This window comes from Lagopus leucura, unplaced genomic scaffold, assembly GCF_019238085.1.
Source record: "Lagopus leucura isolate 7727_CA_CO unplaced genomic scaffold, USGS_WTPT01 Super-Scaffold_1, whole genome shotgun sequence".
Classification (NCBI taxonomy): Eukaryota; Metazoa; Chordata; class Aves; order Galliformes; family Phasianidae; genus Lagopus; species Lagopus leucura.
The window spans coordinates 11,107,993-11,129,944 of record NW_024962250.1 but is presented as its reverse complement, the minus strand read 5'-3'; the positions used below and the strand labels follow the sequence as shown (position 1 = coordinate 11,129,944).

Here is a 21,952-nt window from a genome sequence, read left to right as displayed (position 1 = left end):
TATGATCTCTGGCAGCTTTTCCAGACCCTTGAGAAATACCTGACTGCTTTTTTTCCCCCTTTCTCTGTCCCTTTCAGGATTATACCCGAGTGGTGAGTCCAATCATTGATGTTATCAGCCTGGATAACTTTGCCTACCTGGCAGCATCAGCAGATCTGAGGGGAGGTGGGTATAATTAATGGCTTTTGTGATAGCTGGGCCTGAGGGATATTGCTTAAAAAAAATAATTGATGTCTACTTCAGCTTTAAAAAAAAAAAAATGCTCCTCTTTCCTGATGGGTTTTGTCCTCCTTTTCCTGCAAATTGCTAAGTTGGATATTTTGCGGAGTTGAAATAAAGTCCAAATATGGTTTTGTTCTTGACCTCGCATCAGCATCATGGTATTTTGCAGTTTAAGGGCTTAGCTAACGGGTGAAGCATATCAGTGTATCCTCTGGCCACTTCACCTCCTGTCAGCAAGTGAACAATAGCATTTTTGGGCTGTGGCATTCAGGCCAAACAGCCAGATGTGGAACACCCTCCTGTGCTTTCACATGTTCATAAACCAGGGAAATCAATCTTTACAGTTTACAGTAAAGGAAGAAGGGTGATAGCAAATAAAATAGGTGAAAGCCACTTCTACAAACCCTTCTCGCTTCTTATATTCCTTGTGGTCAATCTGGCATCTTGGGCTGTTCCTGTGTGATGTAATTTGCTCCTTGGGAAAGACCCACTAAAATAATGAAGAGGAGATTAAATTCTGCACATGCGCACAACATTGCCAGGCTTTGTCTGCTCTGTGTGATGTTGAAGTGCTATGGCAGTGCTGTGATTCTGCAACATCACGTGGGCGGCTTGTGAATATGAACCTTTGCAATCCCTTGGAAGCTGCATATGTGTGCGTGCTACTGCAGATGAGGATTCAGAGGGCATCTGAACTTCCGTGTGTATGTTTTTGGGCATGAGAGCAATTCACCTCCTGGTAGTTATTCAGCTAGCACATACTCACTGCCTAGGGCTTGTCCTGCCTTCTCTGCTAGCTTTCCCAGGCAAGGATTGCTTTCAGCTTAGAGTTCAGAGACAAAGCTCCTACCTTGTGTGAGTCTCGTTTGCAAAGCACTGTATGTATGTTGGTGTCTGACACCCACTTCAGTTGCTTGCTTCTACTGCCAGGCCTCTCCTTAAAACCACCACTCTCCTAGCAGCTGAACCCTCTTATGGCTATTCCTGTGGTTGCCTGTAGTGTGAGCTCCTGCTGCGGCTAGAGGAAATGTAGGTAGCTGCATTTCACTGCTGCACTGCTTGCTCACTGAAGGCTACTCATTCAGTGGCTAACCTCAACAGGATATAGTGCTAGTGTCTGTGATGTGCTCAGCTCTCCACCACAGACCAATTATAAATAAACAGTAGGCTTGGATGTTAAAATGGTAAAATGACCTGCAAGCCTTTGTTCCCAGAATACGTTACATCCCACAAAGTGCTGTGATTGAAGCCGAATAACTCTGGCAGACAGGGAAGTGTAAAACAGACTGGCCAAAATGCAACAACCCTAATTAGTATGTGTCACTCTGACAACACTCTCCTGAGCATGTGGAGTGGAACTGATCAGAGTCCTGTGCTGCTGAGGGATGAAGATGCCAAGACAAAATTGGCAACAACTTCTTGGCTACATTAAGATAAACTCCTCCCCTTTTGGCTAGACTGTGAGGGGTGTTGAGGAAGGAAAGTAGGTATTGCCTGTGATGTAAAGGTGGGAGCTGAAGCTGGTAGAAAGTCAAGAACAAAGCCTATCTGGCGTGTTTCTTTTCTTCTCAGGATTTGACTGGAGTCTTCACTTTAAGTGGGAGCAGATTCCTATAGAGCAGAAGATGTCCAGGACAGACCCAACTCAGTCTATAAGGTAGCTATCTCTGATGGACTGCGTGCAGACCTTCAAATGCCTTTACTGAGCCTTTGCTTTTATGGCAAGGAGTGCAAAGGGTTGTCTTGCTGGGGACAACATTTCACTGTTTTTATTTGATAAAGGCAAACTTTTCTTGTTACTTCTAAAGAAATCTTGTAATGCAGCAATACCATAATTCTTCAAGTTTTGCTTCCTGAATACTATATGAATAGCAGCTATATAGTTTCACTGGCTTGTAGCTGTGCTATCCCAACAAGCCACCTCTTCCTGTTCTGTATTTGTTTTATGGTTTCCCGCAACACTCTGAATGCCTCCAGAAATCATTTTTAATTACCTCTGTCTTCTAGGTGAGGAACTAAGGAAAAAATCAGCTAAACAATCACCTCAGGAAATGTAAAGCAGAGAGAGGAGCTTAATCTTGCCTATTAATTTGAGCACAGAATTAACCTTCTATCCTAAATAAGTGTGTCCGCACAAAAACAGATTGTGTTGGCTGCAGTGGTTATTGCCAGCCCTGCTGCTGTGTGTGTGGTTCTGAGGGATATAGAGCATGAAAAATCCTGGTGTAAGAAGTCACAGTACTCAGCTCCCTGTTTGTAACAGAAGTGCCATTTTATTCCTTTATGTAATTTGTAAGTCTGTGTTTTGCACTCAAGAAGTATCCAGCACTACATACAGCAAAACCACTCACACCATGTCTAGTTGGTGAACACAGCCATCAGACAATAGCTCTGTCATTCCAGCACACTGTATGTATTTGTATAAATGCAAAAGACACAGCATTATTTGTGTAGTGCTTGCAGTACAGTCTAATAAAGGATGGGGGAGGATCTCGTGAAGGGCATCTCAGCAAAGTAGGAACGTGATCAGCTGACTTCTGTTTTCCTGTTTTGAATGAGAGAGATGGTTAGTCAGGCCTGCACAAAATGCCCCCCCTCTAAAATGAAGATGGCAGTGATGGTGGTGCTGCACGCACATGAGTATGTGAGCTTATTTAATACGGGCTTGTGCTTTCTTTTCCAGAACCCCTGTCATAGCAGGAGGCATCTTTGTGATTAACAAATCCTGGTTTAACCACCTGGGAAAATATGATACTCAAATGGACATCTGGGGAGGAGAAAATTTTGGTAAGTTTAGAGTGTCTGGGGAATGACACACTAATGCAGGCCATTTCCCAGTATTCATCAGTTAGCAGAGCTCTTCTTCCAAGATCTGCATGTTGATAGAAGGTTACAGACATTGTCAGACTATCACCACTTGGGTCAGAATTTCATGTCAGTTTTGCACAAGGTAAACAGAGGCCCTTTGATATCAGGGATATCACTGTCTTATATGCATATGCAGCATTGTATGAGTGCTTCTACAGTACAAACAAGTTAAGAATAGTAATAAAAAGAACTCCTCTCCTAATGTTTAAATTGTTGGTTATTTTTGGAGAATATTCCTGCAGAGTCAGCCTCTGAGCTTCACCTGTGTAAAAGCCAAAAATCCCCAAAACAGTGGAAGAACTTAGGCTTTTCATTGCCTGCTGCTGCCCATCAGGAAGCCTAGCACTGTTTTTTGGTGTGTATGTCCATAGCTGATGCTAAAGCAGAGCTCTCTGCAGTAAGTGGCAGTTACCTGCACACCCACAACTTTTCTTGTACATAGAGGTGATGAAAACCTTCGCAGAACTGCTTTGTTCTCCTGCAAACTGCTCTCATAAAGCCTGGCAATGGTTGGGCCAGGCTGTGTGGGATTGGGCTGAGCATGCAGGGCTTGCCAGTTTTGCCTTGTGCAGTATCCATTAAGTTAGTTGCCCCTCATCACTTGGCTGTTATCCTGCACCTCGACTCTTTTACAAAAGCAAGGCTCAGTGCACAGCGCATACAATGGGGTACAATGGGGTCTGTCCCTGAGATGTGTTGCTACAATGACAGTGTGCTGATGGCAATGGGAAAATATTTTATTTTTTTCCCCGAAGCTAACATTTGTTCAGCCCTTCAGCATAATATGAGGCAGTAATTCCATCAGTGGCTTCTACATTCAGCTTGTTTCTCTTATGCAGCAGATGAGCAGAAACCAACAATTTTACAACAAAAAGTTTGTTTTCCTTGAAAAGGTATTTAGTGTTCAATTTCTACTCTGAAAGAAATGTTTTCCATACTTAATGGAAATCTAGTTTTTGTGATGAAGGAAAAGTGTTGGTTATGTTCTGAAACACTTTTTACTACGCATTACAATTTTAAGTGGAAAGCAATTGTTTAGATAAGGTCACCTTTTGATGGGTGAATTGTGAGAGTAGCTCTGACTAGTCTGGGTGGGTGAGAATGGCCACAAAGGCCATTTTCAATAAACTTTTCCTTGGAAACTTTTTTCCTGCAAGGAAACAATGTAAGAGAAGGTTTTAAAGGGCACAGAGCTGGAGGAGCAGGTACATAAGAATGGTCAGGTAGTGGTTATCAGCTGTCAAAGTATTCTTCAGCTGGATGTGAATAGGTAAGAACTTTTTTCAAGTGGGGAAAAGGCACAGCAATAAAATCATTTAAAGCATATATGGGCAAGGTCGGGTGCTGGAAAATACATAGCAAAAAAATCTCATTTTTCATTAGAAAAAACAGATAAAGTTCTTAATATGTTATGCTTGATCTCCATTTTCTATTTTGTGCCAAAAATCTGCATCCTTTCTCCCCGCTGTTAAAGAATTGCCATTTGCAAACCCAGTCATGCAAAGTCTGTCTGTGTGCCTAAGATATGAATATGAGGATTCTTCTTGGGAAATGGACATTGCTTTAAATAAAACATGCTAGCTTGAGAATTTTGTTTTTGTTACAGGCCAGAATGAATCAGAACCTCATTTGAGGAGGGCAACTGCCACCTTGATATAATACCAGATAGAAACTTATGTCTTGTGTTTTTGTTGTTGTTGTTTTAGTTGTTCTTTTTTGTTTGTTTTTGAGTCCTTCCTCTCTTCAAAGCTGTAGGAAAGATTGAGGGAGAAACTGCAACTAATAAGAAATGACACAAAGTACAGACAACTACTTAGAAGTTGGATTAAATACACCATCTCTTCCTACCCTTCAGAAAAATCCCACAACCATCCAATCACCAAACAGCCAGACAAGTAAACTACCATGCTGTTTAAACAACCTTTCCCAGGAACTGTAGAGGAAAGCCAAGGAGAAAGATGAAGGGTGGGATGATGTTAGTGTGTGTGTGTGCTTTGAAACAGCCATTAAGTCTGGATGCACTGTTTCTTTTTTAATTTCTAAACATCAGAGCCATAATTTGGGCAGGGAGACCACAAGTGAGTAAAACTTTTGAAGCAATCAGTCTATACATTCTAAGTCTCTTATGGCAGACACTTCATCTGAAATCCCAACCAATGACTCAGTTAATTTTCTTGGGGAGAGGACTTGCTTGCTATGCCTTCATCTTGTTCTCTCCTTTCTCCTTTGTCTCCTAAACTCCTTCTCTTCCTCACATGATTTGCTTCATCTAGCAAATTCTTCATTTGTTTTTCTTCCACCCATTTTCAGGGTGGGTGAGTTGCAGAAGCTCAGAGCAGGGTGGGTGCGGAGGTGATCTTGATTTGTTACCGAATGCTGTCCTGAAAGCCTGACTACAGCTGCTAAGATCTGGTCAAATGAAAAGTCGTCTCACTGAAATGCTCAGAGGCCCAAACAGTGGAGTGGTATTGGAGAAGGCCAGCACTGGAGTTGCCTCTGTTTTAACAAAGGGCAGAGGGATTTTTCCTCTCTTACCATGGCATCACTTTGTCTGGTTTTACTTTGTAGTAAATATACCTAGAGCAGAGGGACAAGGATTTCAGGCACACTGCTGAGGTTACTCTTTTTGGAAATGCTGATGGTCTGACTTCAACTCTATGACTCTTGGGTCTCTTCCAGAGCTCTCTTTCCGAGTGTGGATGTGTGGTGGCAGCTTGGAGATTGTTCCCTGCAGTCGTGTGGGACATGTGTTCAGGAAGCGCCATCCATATGACTTCCCTGAAGGCAATGCACTAACTTACATCAAGTAGGTGGTAACAGCCAGGTCACCTTGATGTTGGGCATCTCTAAATCAGCCTGAATTCTTTATTGTCTTTCTCCCTGCTGACAGAAAACAACTTGTGGCTGAGCATCTGTTCTCAAGGGGAAGATGAGTTGCTGTTGGTCAATGCACAATGTTCCCTTCTCTGTTCTCTGTTGTTTGTATTACTGCATCTTGCTTTTCCTCTCTCTGCAATGGTGGAGGGGAGCAGTGCCCCAGGGAGAGACCCTGGCCACCTCCCAATGACACATGCCTGGGTATCAGCAGTCCTTAGATGTCTCTGAGCTGCTTTCAAGTCCAGAGATCCTACTGAGCTGTGTGTGTGCTGAGATGAGCCCTGTGGACAACTCGCAGGACAGAGGGGAAGAGAAAAATGATGAGACCAGTGAAGTACTGGAGCAGAGTCCCAGAGAGGTGATAAAATCTCCATTCTTGGAAATTTCAGAACTCAGGCAAGGTTTTGAGCAGTGTTGCCTAGCTGAAGTTAGTCCTGCTTTCTGCAGGAGGATTGGGTCAGATCGTAACTAGAGTTGCTTTCTAAGCTGAGTTATTCCATGGTAACGTTCTAGTCTGGAGAAAGGGAGCAGAATGGTGGTGACCAGTCAGACCAGTTACTTCTGCAGTGGGAACGTATGTGAAAGAAATCATGGTAAACTCTGTTTTGTTGTGTTTTGTGTTTTTTTTTTTTTTTAATTTATTTTTATATTCTGAACTGTAGCATCCCCACAAGGCTTTGTAGAGTTAACACATTCAGTCTAAATCTGACTGTGGTGCCCACTTTATTTCATGTCTAATGCTATTCCCAACTCCCCCCTGGCAGACAGGCCCTGGGTCTGCCCACGTAGCACTGTTGGACAGGAGGGCAGGTTCTCCAGCAGTACTCAGCAAAGCATCCCCTTGTTCCCATGTAGGAACACCAAGCGCACAGCGGAGGTGTGGATGGATGAGTACAAGCAGTATTACTACGAAGCCCGGCCATCAGCCATTGGCAAGTCATATGGAAGGTAAGCTGCTCCCAAACCTCACTAGGAGGACTCTAGTAAGCCACTTCTTAGCAAGAAATAGTTGTTGGATCTTCTCTGGTTCTGAACGTGGTAAAGAGAAACAGAGATGCTCTGAATTGCTGACTTGCCAGGAGTGTTACAGCTCAAGTGTCTGACTGGCATGTTTTCTTCTAATTCACTTCATTTTTCCTCCATTAGTCCTCTGTAAATCATTTGTTAGGGGAAGGCCAAAGTGAGCTGTAATGAAATTAAGGTGCTAGGCTTTTTAAGGGGATAAGAATATTTTCTAATACAGTATGCATGTGCTCTGGAAATGTGAGCTGTGCAGTTACTAGAGCTTGATGTACATGCAGAATCCAGGGCCAAGCAGAGCTAGCTGGCACTCATTGCTACCTGGTGTGCTCCCCTCTTTGCTGATGAGTGGATGAGGTGGTTTGCTCATTTTGTAAGGTTGGACAGAGCACGGCCAATGGTGAGACATCTTGTGCTGAATCACAATCTGGTCTCTAGCACCTTCTGAGCCCACTTCTGTGAAGAACTGTTTCTTGCAGCATCCTAGATGAAGCTATCTGCAGGCCACATAAGTCTCGCTATTATGGGCTTTTTAGAGTTGTGATCCAAAAATCATTGGGCACCAAAACTTGGGATGAGAGGAGAGCTGGTTCTCTGTATCAAATACCTGTGATTTCCGAGTGAACGTTAAAAACATCCTGGGAGGCACATGTATCTGTGTTGTATCCCCTGTGAACAAGTGACTGTTGTATCAGCTGGGGGACTTGTCAAATGTGATGGTGCTTCAGATGTGTAACTACATGCATTGGATAATGATGCATCTACTACTTATGTGGTGACAAGCAGGTTTGGTCTGGCCCATACAGGCTTATCATTGTACATCCTGATATTGCCATGACAATAGCTTTATCTACCTAATTTTTCTGTCTTTGTATTGACTGAAGCAGCCAGACTGGGGCCAAATAGTAAGCAATGCTCCTACTCATAAAAGAAACTGAAGTATTGCATATTGAACTTGCACATATCGCTTTTGTGTCTTAGGGCCTAAACTTGCAGTTTTTGTTTGCATGCATTTCCTACCAGATTTACAGATAGCAATGGCCAAGTAAGAGCTAAAGCAGATCAGTTGGTTTTCGATTTGGGGTGATTTCTTGACCTGTAGTGACAGCCCTGTGAACCTGCATTATTTATCTAGATTTAGAATGCAAAGATCTCTGACACCATCAAAAGGTCCAAGAATTGACCTTCTTTCCCCACAATTTAGATGCAGCTGTGAGATCTCCATAAATACGCCTGAGATATGGATGGCCTCTGTGGGCTGAGGATGTCAAGGAACATGGGTGCATCTGAAAGTCCTTTCCAAGACACACTTGTAGCAGTATAGCTTGAAGAGGACAGTCCCTAATTTCACTGCTCAGTGGGACTGCTCAAGCAGAGTTCTTCAGCCATCCAAAGCAAAGGAGGTCAGAGTTGGAAGGGCTGCTACAGCAGGAAGTTACAGGGCACTGAGTTAATTTCCTCTTACCTTCTTTCTCGAAACTGCCTAAGAAGAAATCGCTTTAGTTTTTAGGTTTGCAGTCCAACCTGAGACTACAGCTGCTGCCATGTCCCCTTAATTCTGGCAGCCACAGGGATGAGCCATTTGTGTATACCATAAGGTAAATGCTTTCTAGGCCTTTTTAAGAGCTGATGGTTGTGTAAGTTTCATTGAATGCTTCTACAGAGGCACCCAGAGGCTGAAATGCTTTCTCAGTCTTACAGTGCCTTTACATGCACTGTGTTATTTTAACATTATAGAACCTGGACCCCAGCATCTTTCTGAACCAAAGGAAGTGCAAGAATTGCTCTCCAAAGGCATTTGTTTCTTTCTTTTCAATATTCCTCTCTTGCCTGTCTATTCTTCACCTCAGGTCACTGCTAGTGCTCTAAACCCAGTGACAACTAGGTGGGAGAATGAGCAAAGGTGGAAAACTATACAGTCCCCCTCAGACTTCTTGACTGCTCTTGATCGTCCCCCTTCCTCCTGGTCACTGTGTGTGTCTGTGTTTTCAGTATTGCAGACCGAGTGGAGCAGCGCCGCAAACTGAACTGTAAATCCTTCCAGTGGTATCTGGAGAAAGTCTATCCTGAGCTGAAGTGAGTTCGATCTCAGTTTCCAAAATTCCTGAAGGAATTGGGAAGTGGTTTGCAACAAGAAACTGAGCTGTGGAGCAGCAGGCAAAAAAAAAAAAAGTGACTTGGAAAAAGGCTTGCAAAAGATCTTTGTTCTCCTGTGTGGTTAGAGGGGGCTGTGCTTCAGATGGGGACCAGTTATGCTCTTCTAAGTATGTAAGTGCTTTGTACTTTTTTGTTTATTAAGTGCCTTAAAACAGTTATTCTACTTCAAGGGTTCCTGAGAAAGACTTGATTCCAGGAATAATTAGACAAGGAGGAAACTGTCTGGAGTCTTGGGCTCAGGATACCACAGGGAATACGTTGGCTGGCATCGGAAACTGTAAAGGGACAGTGAACAATCCACCTGTCACTCAGGTAAGATGGGCTTCAGCTTGGTGCTTTCCTCCTTCCTCTGCCCCCTTTATGTATTGCCAGTGATTGAAAAGGTATCTCTGGCCTTTTTGGATTTGTACAGAGATGAATAAAGGAAGAATTTGGCCCTATTAGTGGTTTTAGTAGTAAACAGGAAAAGAAGCTGTGGCCATCTCAGAGCTCTGCTGTCTCAACAGACACAACAGTTAGGCACGGGGTAGGAAGGATTTTGTCACTCAATCAGAGGCCACAGGTAACACTTGAATGTTCAGAGCCCTGACTAGTCTGTGCAGTAAACTCATGGCCAGAGTTTGAATTGCGTGGTGATCACTGCTCAGACCTCTACCACTACTCATGGCTTGGATATGCTCTCCTACATCTCCTGCCCTTGGGGCTATGACTTTCCTGTGAGAACCAGTCCTGGGGTGTACTTGGCTGGTACCCAGGCATGCAGGCTAAGAGATTTCCCCAGGGTCATAAACGTTTCTTAGTCCACCACTTCAGCTGTAGCTGCAGATGGTTTGAACTGTGTGTTTTGCAGATGTTTCAGTGTAATGCCTAAGCAGAATTTAAATAGACAAGACCTCAGCTGCAGTAATTTGGTGCAGCTACTTCAACAGTGGAGCTGTGCTGGTTTATATCAGCTGAGGATTTATGCTCAGTCTCTTCTTGTGGTAGTCTAAGCAGCAGAGAAGCAGCTTGAGAAAGATAAGTGTCACAGCAGGATATTTTATGCCAGAAAATACATATTCACATCTGTTCATTGTTGGAAACCGGTTTTCAGCCAGAGTTCAACATGCCATTTAATCTTACTCATTGTTCCATGTCATTACTGTTTAAAATCTCCAAAATGTACTGTGTTTCTGTTTCCTGTTTGGGGAATATATAATAAGAATATTTGATTGGGTCAAGCATCCTTCAAGTGAGAGAAGGGAAAAATGAAGTCTGAGCTTTATGTGTGCTGGTGATATTTGTTAGCCCATGGATATTGTTGCATGCGTTTTTCTTCATTTGGTAATATATAAATCTCAGTTACTCATTATAGAACATGTTTGTTATGTAAAATATGCAGAAGCAGTTGCACATCATGTAAATCATGAGGCTGGTGGCTTCCATGCTATATAGGCCTGACTCTGTAAAGCTGCAGAGCATGGAGTCACAAGGGATCCAAGGTTAATCAAGCAGCTCAGAAGGTTAGAGAAGCCAGCTGTAGGTTTTGAAATAGTCATGGCGTGTCAAGACAGAGCATAAACTTCTGATCAGTCTTCCCAGGGAGCCTTTGATAAGTGTTGAAGAAAATATTCAGATTCTTGTACTATCTAACAGGAGAAAAGAGGAAGAAAAAAAGAAAAAAAAAAAACCCACAAAATCTCAACTTATCTCATTTTGTCACCATTGTGATCATAATGGAACCTTTCTTTTCCTCTTTCTTTCGCTGAAGGAGTGGGTATTCAGTGACCCTCTAATTAGACAGCAGGACAAGTGTCTTTCCATTACCTCCTTTTCCACTGGCTCTCAAATCACACTGGAAGCCTGCAATCAAAAAGATGGCAGACAGGTAACTGTGCACCTTTGTTAATCTCTTTGTTGTCTCATACCAGTGTTCCTACAGCAGTGCAAACCCAGTACTACCAAAGTGTGTCGAAGTCTCTGCTGTCTCTGCATCTCCCTCTCTGGTGTGCTCCATATGAATGGATGTATGTATGAATGGATGTATGGATGTATACTCCATGCGAGCATCCAGCCCAGTGGCATCTACCTCACTTTGTGGATATGTGCACATACAGGCAGGTCAGTGCATGGGTGAAGCACAGCATCAGGGTGGGGTAGATAAGCAGTAAATTCTTTGAGAGACCTGAGAAAAGAGTATCACGATAGCAGTGCGTGCTATCATTTGTTTGCTTGCTTACCAGAATAGAATAGTTCAGCTGAAAATGCCTTTCAAAGATCATCTGGTCCAACTGCCCAGCTACTTCAGGGATAATCAAAAGTTAAAGCATATTAATGAGGGCGTTATCCATTTAGAAGTGAGAGAGCTGTGTTCTTTGTGCTTTCTTTGGATGTGTGAACAGGCATGTAAAACTGAGTTTGTACAATTCATTTGAGAAATATCAACTGGCATAAAACAGTATATGTTTTGGAAAATTACACAGCAGCAGTGTTGGCTTTGGAATGTTCCCAACAAAACACAGATCTCTGATTTGTCAGGACACCTAATGCACTTTGCCTTGCAATACAAGGTAGGAGACTGTCTGAGATGGGCATGTTGCTCTCACATGTATGTGATATGCCTTTTTTATCAGGACTGGTCAAAATACAGTGTGTGACAAAGCACTGGCAGACAGTGAATGGAGAGGGCTTGCTTCATCCCTAGTTTTATGCTTCCCTCTACACTGAGAGAACAAATTCTCCATCATATAGGGCTATTCTAGGTCTGTGCTTTCCAACACCGTCTGTTGTTTTGGTAGCCCAAAGATAAAAAACGGCTCAGCTTACTACTAGTCTTCAGCAGCGACTCTTTTGTCAGTATTTTTTAATGCTGTATGTATTTCTGATTTTAGTTCCTCCTGAAAGTAGGCACTGAAATCTGGTCTTGCCCGTGTGTGGAAAGCCTGTGTAGACTTTCCCCTGGAGGTCTGGTTAATATAGAAAGGTCTTGAAGAGTTGTCACTGTGAATATAATGGGTAGACTCTTAGTTTGGATTAGCCTTGCAAGGATATTCTAGGTGGGCTTTGCTTGCCTGCTCCTTTTTCCTTTTTTCTTGTTGATAACCACTCACCCTCTTGCTGTGTAATTAGGTCACTTATCTTCCTCTTAGATGCCTTGCAGCATTTTCCTCCCTGGCAGCAAAGAGGACTCTAGCAGCTGCCAAAATCAACTCTTTCCCTCCTTCTGTGTCATGGAAGGACAAGGGCCCCCTGGAGTGGTGTGGAGTGCAGGCTCTATTAGCCAGAAGAAAGATTAATCCACATTTACACATCAGGTTCATTCTGCTGCTGGAGTGTCGGATTTATTGATCCTTGATGTGGTGATTATATACAGGCTCATTATAGACACGCAGGATGTGATCTGTTGTTTTCCATTACCTTATGTGAACAAACTGCACTTAAATCGAGGACTTGACCTGGCAGATGATCTAGCCAACTGACTGTAAGCAAGGACTTTGTTTAAGCATTTCAAACAATTAGAGACAGATTTGATTCACAGCTGCCATTCCAAATCCTGCTGTGGCTGTATGGATGAGGTGGGGATGAAGTGGAAGAACAGCATGTGAATTCTTAATCTAATTAGAGTTAACATGCTCTGAAATTCTGGGGTTGCTTGGAAGTCAGAAAATCCCATTTCAGATTTTTACTTAGAAAGCCAGATCCACACATAGTGCTCAAGTTTGTCACATTCTTGGGGAATGTTGCTATGGTATTTTCCTTCCATAAATACGACAGTAATAGTAGTTAATATTGGATTTTAGTTAAAGTCAGCCATCTTTGCAAACTGACCCATTCTCTCTCCTCTGCCTCACTTCTAGGAGGACCACATGCACCTAATGCAATGCTTTCTGCTCATTTTGGGAACTGACTTTCTTTGCCATTTAGAGTGGGAGGTGAAACTAATAGCTCTTACAGGGGTCATCTGGGTTAGCAAGGCAGGGTTCTGGTGACAAAGAAACAAGACAGAGTTTTTTTTCCTCCTGAGCTGGCAACTTGCAGAACCCTGCCTACCATGTCACCCAAGCCCAGCTCACAGTATTTACAAAGTTCAATTTCAGGATGACATCAACTGCTATGAAACCTTAAAGCGCTAAATGGAACAGCAAAGCTGGGCGAAACAAATTCCCCTAGTTTACAGCTTGGCAGGCTCCCAATGGGTGTGAGGTGTTAGTGATGGGGCATAGCAGTCTTTTCAAACTACGCATAGGTGTAGCCATTCCTCAGTTCAAGCGAGCTTCTCGGAACATCAGAGAGGCCAACTAGGGATCAAGGAAGGGAGTTGAGCTACCTCAGAGAAGTGGAAGTGGCAAGTGAGAACCCTGAGTGGAAGAGAGTGAGCACATGTGTCATCCCAAGAGAGGATGGCAGCATGATGAAACTCAGATTTGATCATCTCTGGTATCGCTGTCATCAAAGGTCTTTGGTGGAAGGCATTTGGGCTTTCCTGGATTTAGATGTCATGTTTATGGCTGAGTCACTCAAAAGCCAAGATCAGAAAAGCCTACAAAATGTAGGACAAGTGATGGCTTTGTTTGTTGCTGTCACCATAGCAGGTTGTTTAGATCTTTACAACAGCACCATAGAGTTCCTAATGCTGCTTTCTGCTTTCAGATGTACTGAATCTGTGCCCATGCTACACAGCTGTTGTGCATAAAGCCTGTCCACAGGGAAGAGAATTTTGTTGTTTTTTCTTGAGCGCTAACAACAATCTCATGTCCATCTGACATATATAATACTCTTGCAGAGGCTTTAAAGTATTATGAACTATATCAGTGTAGTATTACCTCGAAATAACTCTAGAGTCTTGCAGGCGGAATGATGCTATAGACAATGCTCCCAATGTAGATGATATTTTATTCTGTTAGGCTCCTTCCTTGGGCTGAAAGGAACCAGCAACAAAACCTATTAGGGCCATGATCCTGTTGATCATTCAACAGCAGCAGCCTGCTCTGCTAGCACAAGACCAGCCAAGAGCTGTTGTGCATAATCAGAACTAGATTTCAAAGCAGATGGATATAATCCATAATGTTATTTGGAGAGCAGCATTTTTTACTTGAATGCACAGTAAATTATTGCCTTTAGCTTTTGCTTTGGCTCTGACTGATGGTGGGAGTGGTATTTTAATTTGTGTTACAGTGAGGACAAATAGAAGGCAAAGTGAAAGTCAGACACTAAAACAACAGAATAAAAATGAGAAACATTGGCACAGTATTTCCCAACAGAACAAGAAACGTTCTGAGAAATCTTGTTAAACAGCCACATTTCATGAAAATGTGCTGAAGTAAGTGAACCCTGCCTGAAAATAAGGACATTTGTTTTTCTGGTGAGACACCCAGTATATGAAGTGCTGTGTGCCTTTCGATGTGATTGAGAATTTTTTCCCACCTTGCTTCTCAGTGTCTCCTATTACCTGGGTGCAAACAAATACAGCTTCATACAGACTTTCAGGGAAGAGGAGTGAAGACCCGTCTGTTCTGGAAGCAACTTACTCAGCAACTTCATGATAATAAGCAGATAAAACGTTCCTTGCAATATGCCATAGCTTGGAAGCAATTTTTAGGAAACAAGATTTTCTCTCAGTTATGCAAATTTAAGAGCTCAGAGTTGGAGATAGAAAAGCTCACACCAGCATCCAGGAGGTACTATCTCACTCTCTCTGCTCTCTTGTTTAAAAATTAGTTCGTTGTCTTCAACACCAGCTTCACATTGCCCATGGCTCTGCAAATACATTCAGTTATCAGTTCTCCCTACGTGTCTGTCTGAAGCATCTCTGTCCTAATCAGCAACATCTGCTGTTCCCAGCCATGTTTCCTGAGCTTGGCCAACTCCATTACATTTTCAGGGTTACATGGCTGTTGTCACGAATTTGCAATAAATCTTGGACTGATTGGATTGCTGTGGGTTAAAAACCCTTTTGATTATCCTGGAAAAATGACAATACTGTTAACACTTTCATCCCTATATATTGGGCTGTATTTTCACCAACTGGTAGATGAGAAATTGCTGTTTCTGGCTTTTCTCTTAGTGACTGCACACCGGATTCTTCTATCCAACAGCCTCAAGGAACTTTACATGGAGTGAGGAGAGCGGAGAGAGAGGCAATATTTCAATCAAAATATTGTTTCTTTTTTTCCATCTCCACTCCAAACCTGCTGTAACCAGTAAACTGTATTAGCTCCATGTGCAATGTGGGAGACTGAGAAAGATTTTCAAGCCAAAACTTTTCCTAGCTCTTCCAAGATCTTCCCTTGTTCCAAGCACAGGCCAGTCAAAGCCATCTGTGGATAAGAGAGGAGAAGACTCTCAGTAAAATTTGGCTGTGTATACAAGAATTAACTATTGTTTATACTTTTTTCTATTTTCCCTAAAGATGGAGACCATCACTGCAATTTATAAGCTAGCTGTCCAGGCACTGATTGTGGTCATTGCAGAAAACTGAGCCTTCCCTGAAGGTGTTTGCATTTTGGGCCTCTCCTTAAGTATAAGATTAGCTGACTAATTTAGACTTTGGTGCCCAGCTCTAAGGGGACTGAAGGTGAGAGACAAACATGTAATCTCCTGTTTCCATCCATTCCTACTGCCCGTCTTCCTTAAGGGTGTGAGATGGAAATATGTCCCTGTACGGTCAGCTCCTGGGCTGTTGCTGGCAATTCTATGGCAATCATGCAGCGAGTTCATGTGAAAGGCTCAGGTGCAATCAAGGGAGCTTATTGGGTTTGTCATGGAGAGCAGCAGAGCAGTTTCTGAGCAGGATGGGCAGCTGTCCATCATTTTGAAAATATCACCTCTGAGAAATGAAGGAGCCCTATTTTAGCTTTGACTGTCAGTATGCTTTATAATAGCTTCATGCATGGCACCTGCCAGAGCCTGGATGAGGTTCACATTTAATTCTGTCACCTTCTCAGTGTTTGTCCCCTCTTCCCTATCCTTACCACCCTCTGTGGAAACAGAGGGACCTAAAGTGACTGGAACTGTACTGCTCACTGGAAGCTGATTGATTTGGTATAGTTCATTAGTAGCAGAAATTGTGCTCTGTTGTTTGCTGGTGTCTTGCTGTGTCTGTGGCTGTAGACTCTTTCTGCAGGCAGCACGGAGGGTGTCTGCTCAGCATGGAGAGACCACACAACAGCAGGTCTCTGATCTGGAGCAATAATGTGTGAGAGTCTCCCACAGCTGCCAGTTTTCTCCTGAGCAGTTGGGGAAAAAAAGAAGAAAAAAAGCATCTCTTGAACAACTACGGAGGCAGGGATGAGGATGGAGGGCAAGGAAGAGCTTCCCTCAGCACAGTAGGTATGCTTTGAAGCAGAGAGTTGGAGAAGGGCAAAAGGCTCTTTACAGAAGTATCTGTGACCCTGGGAAATGGTGATAGGCAGGGGGGCATTGCACAGAGATAACACCCACTAGGCAGCACATTGCTTTATGGTATTAACTCTTCCTCAGCTCCTTGCAAGGAAACTTCTACCAGATGAGAGCCAGATGGCTGTGAGATCTGTGTAGACACTGGGATGCAGCAGCTGGTGAGCGTACTGGAGGCTCCTCTGTAAGCACAGACTGTTTTGGGTCTTCCTTTGCATCACCATTACCTTTCTCTGTATACCTGTTAAAACCTACTTCTTCCTGCTGTACAAACAATTCTCCTTCAATAGTATCACATCGTTCAGGGCTAGCAGCCATGCCAAAGTGATCTTCCACCTATTATTTAATCTTGAAGAAGGAATATGAGATACAAAAGTGATGTTACTCCAGGATTTGCAGCTGCCCTGCTCTCCAAGAAGCTGGACCAGAATGCAGATCTGAAGGAAAGCTGACAGCAATATGTGAATGTACCTGGTTGTCTTAAAACACACAGCACATGGCAATCTCTGTGGCAAGCACATGGCTTGCTGTGTTACTTACCCAGGAATCAAAGTGTCAGCAGGTTTTGACATTGTCTGGTTATCACAGGATTTTTTTTACTCTTTTTGGGTAGCATTTCTCCAGCAGCCTTCAGGCCCATCAATGCTGCCAAGGTGTTTCTTTTCCCTCATCAGTCACAAGAAGTAGCCAAAACATCCTCCCAGTACCCCTCACCTGTTGTCTGACTGAGTTGCTTGCGACAGAGTGATGGGAAAAATACCAGGAGCCTGTAGCACTCAATCTAATAACCTGCTGGTCCTAGCTGTGCTCCATGGGAGGGAAATGGCACAGCCTCACCTGGGGGGTCCTAAGTCCACATTTTTTTTTTTCTCTATGCTATCACCTTCAATGGTCCTGGTTCTTCCAGCTGAGATGGAGGGTACTGCCTTTTCCCAGCAGAATTTACAGTGCAAGGTTAGGAGATATGTTTTGTTTCCTGGAAAGCAGCAAAAACAAAGTAGGTCTTCAAGAAAGAGTTGTGCAGGGAGCTTTGCGGAAATGCTCTGATAGGAGCAGGCTCAGAACAGCGCTGCAGAAAGTGAAGTGATGCGTGCTGAGCAGCTGTTGAATGGGCACTTAGAAACAGAAATGTTTGTAGGGGAGAGAAGATTAAGAACAATGAGCTGATGAGAATGCAGGAGGTATGATGAGTTTTCAGTGTTTTCTGATAAAAATCTTGGATTTGATGAAAGAAGAGATACAATCTAGACAAACAGCAAGTAGTGTGATCTTTGCTTTTGTGCATTGGAAAGAAACTGAAGAAGGGTTTCAAAGTGATCTCAGTGCCTAGAGGTGCAGGGCACAGAACAGTGGGGGAATTTATGAACATAACATACTTTTGGAAATGCCATAAGTTGATTATTTTGTGTTGTCTGCCTTTTAGATGCTTCTGAACATCTGGTCCTATAGACCAGATGAACTCAAACTTGAGATATTATTAATACAAGAAAACAGTGCCTTGGAGATGCTGCCAATACCCAGATCTTCCAATTTCCTCATTTGTTGAGCTGTATTTGAGGTTTATGCTCAGCATTTCTTTTTAAGCATGAAGGCACAGTTACCTAATTAAGTGGAAGTAATAGTGTACTTCTCTCCTCACAGAAGTGGAAGATGAAAGGCAGTTTCATTCAGCACTTTGTCAGCGGTCTCTGCCTGGAAAACCAGACTGGGAGAGTGGTGACCAACCCTTGCCAAGCAGACATACCTGGCCAACAGTGGGAGCTGCTGCAAGCAACATGATGGTAGCACAGAGATCTCCTTGTTTCTTTGTGCATGAGACTTTGGAAACAAAGAGGAATTTTTTTGTTTGTCTGACATTAGATGTTTTCATTATGCCCATCAGCAAGCCACCATTTCAGCTGAGCACTTGGTGTTTTTGAGCTTTCAGAGAAGAAGCTGTGGGTGAGTGCAGAATGAGGAGAGTTGTTGAAATCAGCCATCTGTCATTTTAAGATCTCCTTTGCAGCTGATGTGCATACACCACAGCACCCAGAGAGGGGAGAGCACCTAGCCTCTAACGCTCAAAGGGACCAGAACTGCCTTGCAGCTCTCCCCCTTTCCAGACCTTTCTCTGCATCCAGACTCCATGACCCTCAGTGCGACAGCTTGGACAATGCTTGTACAAACATGGGTAGCTCTTTGTCTTCCCTGGCATTTCACTTTAACATCATGCATCGTTCATGCATGTGTGCTGGTGTGCTGCAGTGAGGACTGGCCCGAAGAGGAGCCAGTGTGATAAGCAGAGGTGCAGGGAAGGAACTAGCAAGCCCTGAGAGAGGTTTGTAACATTTCTGTGGAGGCCCACACCTTCCTCTACCATTAGCAGCTGCTCTTCAGCCAGATGGGCTGAGCTTGGGAAATCGGGCATAAGGCTGACCAACCAGCTGGAAAAAGGCCAGCCTGTTTTAGGAGCATAACCAGGGATTCTGGAGGGCATTATTCCCTGCTGAATTCCTGCTTCCAGTTTTCTATGGGTGGCAGACCAGCCCTGTCTCTCTGAGCCCAGCAGGACCTGGGTTTGGGGCACCATGCTCCTGGGGAGCTGCCCCTTGATGGTCAGTGTGTACTGGTGCTCTGGGATACAAGGCAAGCCAGGGCTGTTTGCTGACTTATTTTTCTGCCTGCAGTACCTCACACCAAAGGCAATGTGTAGCCCTTGTGGGAATGGCCCAGTGTGATAAGACATCCAGTCCCTTCGTTCACTTGCTTTTCCCCCTCTATCTGAAAGAAGAGCTGAAAAGACCCAGAGCTGATCCACTTGCAAGGCCTGGCTTTCCTTCCAGGAGGTACCCTGTGGGGGTTGGTTGGTGAAGCTGAAACTGCCCCAGCACAAATACTGCCACAGTATAAGTCTGCCCTGTGAAGTGTCTCCTTTGTATGCTGTAAATACTGATGGCAGTGGTGTCTGTAGCTCGCATCCCAGCCCTGTTCCCAGTTACCACTCAACTGGGATGCCTATCAATGAAAAGAAAGGGGTACAAATAAATAAATCTCCACAACATTGCTTTGGAGCTCAGTTTCGTAAGCCAACCTCCCCCCTCCCCCCCCGAAATCCTCCAAGCGTTATACAGGGGCCATCTTCGGAATATGTTTGTTTGTCTGTGTCCTTTCTAGTTGGGTATAGAAGAAGAGGAGGATCATTTGGGTTCTGAACAATGGCTGTGTTTGATCATAATTGTATCCCTTTATAATTCTTTCTTGTAGTTTGGTATTACCCCAAACAGATGACAAAAGAACAGATACTGTTCTTCATACATATGTTTGCGTGTGCTCAGAAGTGCTTGTCTGAGAACTGGAGGAATTTTTTTTGTGTTCTGACTTGTTATTTTATTTAAAAAATGAAGTCAGTCAGGTGCCAGGAGCATTTTTTCTATTTCCACCTCCACTTTGACATCAGCTCACCATGTTGAACCAGTTAGCTGGCTGAATGACCTGCCTGCATGGGGAATGCTCAGGAGACAGTTCCTTTTGGCCCCGAGCTTGAGGCATGCTGCAGCTGCACTTGTGTGTGGGAGCAGTGGTACTGGCTGCAGAGACTTCTGTTTCGCTGTGGGCTTTTGGGCTGCAACTTTAGGAAGCAGGAAAGACAAAGAAAGAAAGAAAAAACTTAGGAAAGGAAAGAGGAAAGGCAGACAGACCTACTATGAGAAGAGAAGCTATCCTACTAGCAACTACATTTTTAAACAAGAACTATGCTGCTTCCAGGAAATATCATTAGGCAGTAGGAGACACGAATGGCCAAGTTCTCAAACACCTGGCCTGAAAAGAATTGATGCAAAGACAGATGAAAAGCCGTTGAACAGGTATTGTATGTAAGCTCTGTGTACAGTGAAGTGCTAAATGATTAGTTATTTTCATCAAAATATATCCTCAGTGAACTATCTGAGCTTCCCTGCTCTCTAGCAGCTTATGGGTTGCAGCTAACAGTATGTTCACTTATCCACCAGGTACTGCTTCTTTGTCCCACTATATGTGTGCAGCTTTCTTGCAGTTCCTTCCTCATAACCAGACTGGGACCAAGACCCAGCTCCTCAGCAAACAATTCTACTGCTGCAGACCACATGAACTCTGCTTATGTACACCCTGCAAGCTCTGCGCCAGCCCTGGTTCAAAGGGCTCTGGTTAGATTGAGACAAAGGCATGCTGGTTGCTACCTTGACTTTGTGCTTGGCTCCAGTGCTAATTCAGGTTACTGATAGCTCCCAGGGCAGCAGTTCCTGGGCTGGCTGTGTTGGTTTGCATTTCTCACGCTGCTCACCAACTGGCCAAATGAGCTGGCATCTATGTTGGACTGCAGGATGGACAGGAGAAGACTGGACATTCTTACTCAAGTGCTCTGGCCCGGGGAAGAACAGGGAAAAGCTGGGCAGATGCTAATACCAGTAACTCAAATTGTCCCCAAACTTTGGGGCTCCCAGAACCTCAAATGTACCAGGTTTTGAACATGTTATTTGAAGGTCACCCCTCCACTGCAGTACTCTGCTGGCAGCCAAGGCACAGCCCAAGGAGCGTTCCTGTAGGCCTCTCCCATATCACCTTTGAGTCAACGGACTTTAGCAATTGCTGAGACATAGATGCATGACAAAAGTCTGCTTCTAAAGGTGACCAAATAAACTTTTCCTCATGATAAACAAAGGCCGTCCAAACTCAATGCTGGCATGCTTTCTACTTCCCTAGGAGGTAAGGGAAAGAGGAGGAACGTCATTGTGCTTTTCCCCAAAGGTCCAGCAATTTGAAATTACTCCAGTAGGGTTTTGGAAAGAAAACCAACAGAGCCCTCAGGTTCAGCCTGGTGGTTTATATTTCAGACACTCAGATCAGCAGCTGCTTGCCCTTGTTTTTCTGTTTCTTTTAAATGGGCCCAAGATTGTGAAAACAGAGGTTTGCATTGATAATAAGAAAGCTGGTGCTGTTTCAGATCACTCAACGTGACTTCATGTGCTATCATTCATGTGCCAATCATTGGTTTATTTAAGAGGAGCTGAAGCTGCTGTTGTACAGAAATCAATTCAGAAGGTTTATTTCCCCCCACTCAGTTGTAAGTTGCACTTTGCCAGATGTAATTTATGTGGAACCCAGATTTGTTTTCCCTTTTCTTTAAGAAAGCATGTTCCAGAATCTGTCTAATGCCTGGAATAAAACCCACTTTGAGACAAGTGTGTGTCAGCCTCTTCTTGCTCTCCTGGCTTCCTGTTGAAGAAAAGGCCCCTTTCTCATGCCTGGTCCCTGTCCCTCACCAGATTTATGTTCCCAGCCATGTCCCAGCCCTTTGCATGCAGGATGTTAATTCTTCCCTTACCCCCTTCCTGGAGCTTTCCATGCTATCAGCTTTCCTGCTCCTTATAAGCTTCCCAGAGATCTTTCTGATGCCTACAGCTCTAGGGGAGGGAGCAGC

General features: G+C 43.8%; 1 protein-coding gene across 1 annotated transcript in view; it reads left to right on the top strand.

The window, feature by feature from the left end:
• The window catches only part of GALNT16 (polypeptide N-acetylgalactosaminyltransferase 16), a 60,511-nt gene extending 38,798 nt beyond the window's left edge, over positions 1-21,713 (top strand). Inside the window, exons 7-15 of the mRNA XM_042864052.1 lie at positions 78-165; positions 1,795-1,879; positions 2,906-3,009; positions 5,770-5,896; positions 6,823-6,915; positions 8,980-9,063; positions 9,315-9,456; positions 10,895-11,011; positions 18,160-21,713. Coding sequence (XP_042719986.1) covers positions 78-165; positions 1,795-1,879; positions 2,906-3,009; positions 5,770-5,896; positions 6,823-6,915; positions 8,980-9,063; positions 9,315-9,456; positions 10,895-11,011; positions 18,160-18,297 — 978 coding nt within the window. The 3' untranslated portion in view covers positions 18,298-21,713. The remainder of the gene's footprint in view (positions 1-77; positions 166-1,794; positions 1,880-2,905; positions 3,010-5,769; positions 5,897-6,822; positions 6,916-8,979; positions 9,064-9,314; positions 9,457-10,894; positions 11,012-18,159) is intronic.
• Positions 21,714-21,952: the final 239 nt, after the last annotated feature.